This window comes from Otolemur garnettii, unplaced genomic scaffold (genome assembly GCF_000181295.1).
Source record: "Otolemur garnettii isolate 467f Iridium unplaced genomic scaffold, OtoGar3 scaffold00148, whole genome shotgun sequence".
Classification (NCBI taxonomy): domain Eukaryota; kingdom Metazoa; phylum Chordata; class Mammalia; order Primates; family Galagidae; genus Otolemur; species Otolemur garnettii.
This window is the reverse complement of record NW_003852543.1, coordinates 2,674,255-2,683,554: the sequence shown is the minus strand read 5'-3', so window position 1 is coordinate 2,683,554 and position 9,300 is coordinate 2,674,255. Positions and strand designations below refer to the sequence as shown.

The following is a 9,300-nucleotide window of genomic DNA, read 5'->3' as shown; positions in this document are numbered from 1 at the left end:
CAACCCCTTTCTAACAATGAAAATACACTGTGGCATTAGGAAGGTTGAGAACCACTGCACTAAAGGAAGAAAGGAGAGGGTGATGGAGGAAGGTTAGCTTAGGTTAGAGGCCCTTCCAGCTTTAAAAGTCAATAAATGCTAATTTGGCTGTTTTAAGTATAGAGCTGATTAATGTCTACATAGCTTATAAGAATGACTACTTTCACAATCTGAAATTTTCCTTTGGTATATAGATAGGCTTAGGATTTGTATTTCAGAGAGAACAAAGAAGAAGAGGTATAACAAAAGACAGGTAATCTTTATTAATAAAAACTTTTAGCCCCCAGGATATATTTGGGGAATTTTTGCTTTGTTTTGGTTTTGGCTTATAAGTAAACAGGTTGGTGTTTAAAAAGTGATTTCTAGAGAATGTTCACATCCAAATTATTTTCATGAATTCTGTATCCCAAGGGCAGCCCAATCAGCCTGCTACACGGGAACCTTACCATGTTGTATAATTTGCTGCAATATTTATAACTAAGTCATGTAGATATATTCTATGGAATTTATTTTTAACAAGCATTTACATAAACAATGTGGAAAAAGTCAAGTTGAAAAGTGAGCAGGTTAGCACTTACAAAATGATTTCTAGGGATTGTCTATATTCAAATTTTATTTTCGCGAACGCTTATATTCTAAGAGCAATACAATTAGCCTGTTACGTAGGGCCCTAATCTTGTTAGTATAGTGTTGTTGAAATACTTCCTTCAACTTTTGCCTTAATAAATTCAAAGAGGGTAGATGATGACTATCTGGTATATTCAACATGATGTGAAAAAATTCATTCCACATATCCAAATGAGGAAGCCTGAAGAGACAAAGCATAAATAATGGATAAACGGTTAGCCTTCCACATTCAGAGCAACCCTCCCCCTGCATCTGACTTCTACAGGCTCAGTTTCATATAACAACTCTCTCCTAAACACAACTTAATGCAGCAACAATGGAAATGTTAACTCTATTATAAATAAGAGAAATTAAGGATTCAATTAAATGTCTATATACATCTTGTTCCAAAAAAAAAAAAAATGTGTGTGTGTGTGTGTGTATGCATGAGAAGTAGTCTATTAGCAATAGCTCTTCAGTAGAAAAAAATTTCTCTCCCTTAAAGAAAATCTGGTTTTGGCTAGCTGTATATACCACCCTGCCAGAATCAGATAATCTGACCAAATGGCTCAGCCTAATTGTGCATGTGCCAGGATGAAGGAGACAGGCTGGGCTGCCCAGGAGAGCGCTCAAGAGTTCAATGTTAAAAGTTAACTGCAAAACTCCAGAACATGGAGACGAGGTATTGGGGCAGAAGTTGAATAACTGAATTTTACCCTAGACAAAAAATGCAGCCCATCATCAGGCCTTCTGAGGGCTGACTTCAGGATTTTCTCTCCACACTGATGGCCAGAGATGAAACTTTCTGGTGTTTCAATTATGAGTGAGAGAAAGAATAAAGGATTTGTTCATTATCTGTTATAAGTTTGCCTCCAGGGCCTGAACCTAACCTTATTTATGTTGGCATACATTTTATGGAATTATTGCTGACTCTTTTTCTTTCTTTTTTGTTTTTTTTTGGAGACAGAGTCTCACTTTGTCACCCTGGGTAAAGTGTCATGGCATCATAGCACAGCAACCCCAAATTCTTGGGCTCAAGCAATTCTTCTGCCTTAGCCTCCTGAGTAGCTGGGACTACAGGCACCCACCACAATGCCCAGCTGTTTTTTAGAGATGGGTCTCACTCTTATCTCAGGCTGGTTTTTAACTCATGAACTTAAGCAATCCATCCGCCTCACCCTCCCAGAGCACTAGGATGACAGATGTGAGCCACTGCACCTGCCCCACTGCTGACTTTTTTCTTTTTGAGAGGTAAGGAGGATGGAGAAGGCCTGTAGGAGTCCCATTTTAAATTTTTTTAAGAAGGTATAAACATATGTATGAATGTAGTTAGGCTGATATAGACAAGTACCTTTTTTTTTGTGAATATTTTTATACCTTAGAAAAGGTCAAAGTATAAGTGATATAATAAATGTGCATGAACCAAATACTCAGTTTCAAGAAAATATCACCAATAGTTTGTCCACACTTGTTAAGATACCAATCCAGGCTGATAGAAAGACCTCTTGTTTAGTTATGAATTTTCACTGTGATTTTATAGATGAGAAAACAGTCCTTGAGAAACTAAAGTTACCCAGGGCTGGGACTTAAAACCCTGTCCTGTGGTAGCTGCCTCATCATATCACTTTGTAATTTACAAGGCACTTTCATGTATATGTTATTTCCTTTGCTTCTTATAACATCTGAGAAAAGTAGGATCAGCATTATTTGGCAAAGAACAAACAAACAAAAACCCAAGGCTCAGTAACATCAGGTGATCCCTCTAATGGGTAGATCTGAGGGTGACAGGATGCTCACCAGTAGGCCAGGAGTTCTCAATGATCCTAGGAGGGCCTCAGCTGCCCCGTCCTTACAGATGGGGAAAAAGAAGTGGTGAAGCTGTGTAATGTCTCCCTGTGCTCAATGCCCAGGATTGTGTTCTGACTGTACTGACCAAGACATGGCGTTTCCGTGAGATGGCAGAGATGGAACGCAGCATTCTACAATATATTCACTTTTTGCTGTAGCACCAATGCCAAATACTCACCTTCTAAAAAGCCCTTCAGGCTTCCAGACTCCTCCTTCATTTTTTACTTTCATGTATGTGCCAAAAAGCATGCAGTATATTGTTGCAGCCACCCCAAAGTAGTCAATCTACAAAGGAAATATAGTTAATATATGACTTAAACAGTAATTTACACATGAATATGTTAAGATTCTAACTTAGGCAAGCTAAATACTCTATAGTATTTTAAAGAATTTTGGAAGCCATTTGTTCAACCATTCCCACTGATATACTGTACTACATCTAGGCATGGCTGCAGGCGTCCACAGAAGGCAGACCACCTGCCCATTACCTCCTCAATGGCCCCTTGAAAATCTCTGTCCCCCTGAGCCACTGCGTCCTCCTCAGGGTCTTCATTCGGTCACAGAGGCTAACACAACACTCTGATTCCTCTTCCACATGGACAACCTGGGAGTGCTCCCAATGCCCTCTCCTGGGACTCGGGTTGTAGTTCTCTGACTATACTCAAGGCTTCTTGCTGTGTGATGTGTTCACAACTGAAAAGAACATTCTAGCATCGTCTACAACCACAGGACAGAAGACGACCATCTCATAAGACCTACCAGATGCTAGAAACAAAACCCTCACCTTTGCCCCCTTTATCCTGGGCTCCTGGAAAGACATGGTTCTCACCTGGAAACTAGATGGTTGGTTTTTTTTAACCCAGGTTCAAAAGTTTCCATTTATTCCAGTTAGTATTCTCTTTCTTGGTTATCTGATAATCTAATTGATTGAAAATTCTGAAACCTTCCTTCAGGATAAATAATGATATTTTCCTAACACCTTTTGGGTATGAGCATGCATCCACTTAGAACTCTGACGGTACCATCTACGACAGTCAAATCCATCACCTTGCCTATGAAAGCCTTGCAAGTATATCCCACATGTGTTCAATTCTGCCTGGAGGCGGCATGCTGGTTCTCCCTGTTAACCACAAAGGAAACTGGGCTGCCTCATTTGATCTCAGTAAACTGAGGTGGCCCTTCGTTGGATGACTTCCTTTCTGAAGGGTTCACAGATCATTTAACACTTTTTCCTAGGAGCAAAACCACAGAGTATGTTTTCCTTTCTGATACCAGAATCTATAATTGATTAATTAAAAAGTAGAGTACTCTTAGGAATAGAATTTTATTCCCTTGCCCCAGCTGTAAGTTCATCTTTCCTTCAACTGCTGCTCAAAACCAGCTCAAACCAACTAGATCCCCGAATTCATTTTGAAAATCTGCTAAGTACAACAAAGGAAGATATTTCCAAATCTCTCACTTTAGTTTTATACCTGGTAGTTCCATGGTTTGTTACTGAGCATCTCAGTACACTGAAAACCAGAAGTTTCACATTTGGCTGTGAATGTAGTTCCTTTTGGGAAAAGCTTCATATCTATACTCTGACCCAGGTCAATCAGTGCCAAGCCAGCAGAGAAATCATCATCTTCAGCATCCTGTTCCAAAAATCTATATTAAACACAAACAAGGCCAGGCTATGTGAGCACAAGTGATGAAAGGCCGGTATGGAAATAGTAACAGAAGAATCTTACAAATCTTATGATAGTAACAGAAGAATCTTATATAAATCTTAACAACACTTGCCCGCCTCCAAGTATGAAATTGTCTGGCTTAATGTCTCCATGAATGATTTCACAGGCGTGCACTTGTTCCACCATGTAAAGCATTCTCATTGCAAAAGAGATCACGAGACCTTGAGGCATTACTTTTTCAGGGGTATTTTTATAGAGGTTTATGGCATTCTACAAACAATGGAAAATGGAATCCTGAGTTAGCCGCACAGAATACATAAAATTTCAAGGTAAAAGCTTTTTCCCTGACCACCACGCCAATGAAAGCTCCAATTCAAAAGGTATTATAATATGTATAAGCCATAAGCCAAAGATGCATTTCAAATTCATGTTCCTAACATAAAAAAGAATATACTTACTAACAATGTTCCATAGCTATAGAGGTCTCCTACTAATACACTGCCATTCTGGAACAAGTGGGCAGAATAGAATTTGATAAACAGGTGTTGCACAGTTGGCTTTAGTCTCTCCATCAGCTGGGTTCCAATGTAGAACTCCCAGCGGTTGGCAGGCTTCTGGACCTGCAAATCAGATATTGACATTCATATCCAGTCTCACAGTCTGAAAAAATGATAGCAAGAAAGCAACCTCTATCCCAGTAAAGACGTGGGATTGTGAATGATGACAAGCTATATAGGGCTTCTTGTAGCATAATTTTAATGAAAAGGCAATTCTGAATCCTTGTAGTTTTTGGTTTTTGATTGCTGACTGTAGACATAAATGAAAACACCACTATCTTAAAAGAGGAAAAAAACAAAAAAGGCTGACAAACTCAAGTTGTAAATTTTGTTTCTACATTGTACAAAAACTGCTCAGGTCATTTACCTTTAAAACAAATTTCTGTTTATTTTTAGGATCATTCACATCTCCCTGGGTAACTTCATAGACCTGGGCAAAAGCTCCTTCTCCAAGAAGGTGATGGACATAGACCAGCATAGACCCTTAGAAGAAAGATATGTCAAAATGGCAACAAGGTTCAAAACATTAAGGATTTTATCAAAATGAAGAACTGTAAAATTACGTTGGTGCTTAAATTTCTTTAATAAATAAAAATGGATCAAGCTCCCTTAGGAAATGTTTTCTTAGTCTTAGATGAAAGTTAAGTATCTGCCACAGAAGTCCCCATTGGATGCTCTGTGAAGGGGTAAGGACAGCACTGCTGGGCCTGGGGCACTTGGCTGTGTGACTTTGAGGAGTCATCTTTTCTTTACAGCGCTCTCATATTTTAAAGGGGGGGAGTGCGTAAATGCCTGTGCTGCCTTCTTTGTAGAACTGTTGAGATATTAGAAAAAGAAAAATCCTCTGTATAGCGCTAAACAAAGCTCTTCGAAAAATGTATTTTAGAACAGAATAAAAAAGCATAATTGGGTGGTGCCCGTAGCTCAGTAGGTAGGGTGCCAGTCACAAATACCAAGGCTGGCGGGTTCAAACCCGGCCTGGGCCAGCTAAAACAACAATGACAATTGCAACAAAAAAGTAGCCAGGTGTTGTGGTGGGTGCCTGTAGTCCCAGCTACTTGGGAGGATGAGGCAAGAGAATCGTTTAAGCCCAAGAATTTGAGGTTGCTGTGAGCTGTGATGCCACAGCACTCTACCAAGGGTGACATAGTGAGACTCTGTCTCAAAAAAAAAAAAGAAAAAAGCATAATTGCACTTTGTAATAGATAACTTAAAGAAAACTTTTAAGTAAACCTTTTATTTTAAAGTGGTTTTTACTTTACAGAGTAGTTGCAAAGAAGAGTAGAGTTTCTGTATATTCAGCATCAAGTTTTTCCCATTAACTCTTAAATGACCATGGTATGTTTGTCACAAATAAATAAAAAACAGTAGTATGTTCCTATTAACAAAATTCCACCTTTTACTCAGATTTCACTAGTTTTTCCCCACGATCCAGGGTATATTATGTCCCCTGCACTTTCCAGGCTGTGCATTTCTCAGATGTTCCTTGTTTTTGGTGATTGTGACAGTTCTAAGGAACTACCACAGTTCTACAACAGTCAGGTATGTTGTAGATTCCCTCAAATTGCATTTGTTTTGAGATTTTTCTTATAGTTACTTTAGGGTTACTGATTTTGAGGAGAAAGACCATAGTGGGGAAATTGTAGTTGATTTTTAAATTAAAAATTAAAAAAAATTCATACATTCAAACTCAGATATAAAAAAGTAGATTTCTGGTTTCTAGTCTAACATATAAAGATCTTAGAAGTCATCACTCTGCTCTCATGATAAGAGAAAAGTGAACATTGAAAAGAACAATTCTTCTTAGATCGCTTACAGAATTATGGTCACAGGGCAAATTGCAGTCCCCCAAACTGGGGAGACAGAAGGTGGACCCAGAGGATATTAGCTTGCCAGAGAAACCAAGGAGCAGCAGCCACTGCTAGAGCCAGTATTAGGATAACAATGAAAAGAATCACTTATCTCAGACCTTCCTTATGAAGTCTCTAAGGAAACCCAAAGACAACAGGGGAAACCAAAAGAAGTACACAAAGGGAAATTTTAGCCTCTAATACATTGATAGCAAAAAGTAAATACAGCCTATAAAACTTCACCCTAAAGGCCTATATCTCTGTTCCTTTCACCTAGTACATCAGGCCTGGCTCTTAATAAAAACTGTAACACATACTAAAAGACAGAAATCACAGCTTGAAGAGACAGAGAAAAGCACCAAAAACAGACATAGGACCAGGTGTGGTGGCTCATGCCTATAATCCTGGGAGGCCAAGGCAGGAGGATCACCTGGGCTCAGGAGTTTGAGACCAGCCTGAGCAAGAGCAAGACCATCTCTACTTAAAAAAAAAAATTAAAAATTTGCCAGGTGTTGTGGTGGGTGCTTGTAATCCCAGCTACTCGGGAGGCTGAGGCAGGAAGATCACTTGAACCCTGGAGTTTGAGGTTGTTGTGAGCTAGGTTGACACCAGGGCAGTCTAGCCTGGTGCAACAGAGTGAGACTCTGTCTCAAACAAAACAAAAACAAAGAACAATAACAGTAACAAAAACCAGACACAAATATGGCAGAGATTTTAGAAATATCAGACTAGAAATTATTTAAAAATTATGATTAAAATGCTAAGGCTGCTAATGGGAAAAATGGACAAAGGGCAAAAATAAATAGGCAACATAAGCAGAAAGACGGAAACTCTGAGAAAGCAGCCAAGGAAAATGCTAGAAATAATAATAATAATAATAAAACACTGAAGAATGCTTTCAACGGGCTCAATAATAGAATGTACATGGCCAGGAAAAAAATCAGTGAGCTTGAAGATATGACAAATAGAAACTGAAATGCAAATAACAAGAAGAAATGAAGAAGAAAAAAAGAAAAAGATGGAACAGAATATTAAACAACTGTGGAACAACTATAAAATGTGTAACATAGGCAAAAGGTAGAATGTAAATACCAAAAGGAAGAAAAAAGAGAGAAAGGAACAGAAGAAATATTGGAGTAATAATGGCTGAGAATTTTCTAAAATTAATGACCTCACCACAGATTCCCCAAACCACAGATCCAGGAAGCTCAGAGAGCAACAACCAGAATAAATACTGAAAAATTGACACCTAGGCATATTGTAGTCAAATTGCAGAAAACCAAAGACACAGAGAAAATATTGAAAGAAGCCAGAGGGATAAAAACCCTTCACCTGTAGAGGAGCAAAGATAAGAATTACATAGGATTTCTCAGAAACCATACAAATAGAATGAAATAAAATATTTAAAATATTGGAAGAAAACTTCAACAATCTAGAATTCTCTAGCCAGTAAAATTATCCTTTAAAAGTGAAGAATAAAGTCTTTCTTATATAAACAGAAATTCAAGGAATATGTTCTAAGTAGACATTGCCTTACAAAAAATGTTAAAAGAAGTTCTTCAGAGAAAAGTAACATGAATTAGGACAGAAACCTACATTGAAAGAGTGTTAGAGAAGGAATAAATGAAAATAAATAAAATATTTGATTTTTCTTATTTTTAATTTAACAAGTAAGTTTATTCAAAATAATAGCAACATTGTATTCAGTGAGTATACATAAGGATAAGTTAAATGAATGATAGCAATGTCATCCCCCATGGGATGGGGGATAGGAATTGTTAATACTCCGGTATAAGGGATACTCTGTCATAAGGTACTTGGCACTACCCATGAAGTGGTATAATGTTATTTCAAAATGAACTTGAATTAGTTGTGAATATATATTGCAAACTCTAGGGCAACCATTAAAAAACAAAAAAACAAAAATCCATAAAAAGAAGTACAATCGCTATGCTAAGGAGATTAATAGAATCATATGACATAATTAAAATCAGAGAAGTGAGAAAGAAGAACAGAAGACAAAAAAGAAAGAACAAGGGCGATGAATAGAAAACTGTGAAAAAGAGAGTAAACATTAATCCAGCTATATCAATAATCATTTTTAAACATCGATGCTCTAAATATAAACACTGTCTGGGAGGTATCCAGCTATTGTTAATAATGCTTTTCACATTAAATGGCTTGATATTTTCCAGATAGCCCTTATATATATATCAATGAAAACAGAGACATATGCTTTAAATATAAAGACACATAGATTAAAAGTAAAGGAACAGAGAAAGATATACCATTCTAGCATTAATCAAAAGAAAGTGGGAATAACTACATCCATTTAAGACAGAGCAGATTTCAGAGTAAAACAATGATCAACTGGGGTCAATTCTCTAAGAAGATATGATATGTATAAGCCTAATAAAAGAGAGTCAAATAGCACTGCAAGGAAAAGTAGATGAATTCATGATTATAGCTGGAGACTTCCATCAGAAATGGACAGATCAAGCAGGCAGAAAATTGGCAAGGACATGGTTGAAGTAAACAGCGCTATCAGTTAACTGGATCTAATCAGCATTTATGGAATAACTTCATCCAATACCAGAATATAAATTCTTTTCAAACTCATGTGGAACATTCACCAAGACAGACCACATTCTAGGCCATAAAACACAGCTCACCAAATTCAAAAGAATAAAAATCATGCCTAGTATGCTCCCCAACCATAATGCAATTAAA

General features: G+C 37.5%; 1 protein-coding gene across 3 annotated transcripts in view; it reads right to left on the bottom strand.

The window, feature by feature from the left end:
* Positions 1-651: 651 nt before the first annotated feature.
* BUB1 (BUB1 mitotic checkpoint serine/threonine kinase) overlaps positions 652-9,300 on the bottom strand; it is a 45,090-nt gene continuing 36,441 nt past the window's right edge. For 2 of the 3 annotated variants that reach the window (XM_003799255.3, XM_003799256.2), the window contains 6 exons: positions 5,088-5,203; positions 4,622-4,783; positions 4,276-4,433; positions 3,966-4,140; positions 2,672-2,778; positions 652-847 (listed from right to left, as the gene is read on the bottom strand). In XM_003799255.3, the coding sequence (XP_003799303.1) occupies positions 652-847; positions 2,672-2,778; positions 3,966-4,140; positions 4,276-4,433; positions 4,622-4,783; positions 5,088-5,203 (914 nt within the window). The remainder of the gene's footprint in view (positions 848-2,671; positions 2,779-3,965; positions 4,141-4,275; positions 4,434-4,621; positions 4,784-5,087; positions 5,204-9,300) is intronic. The other variant, XM_012811060.2, reaches the window with a different exon arrangement.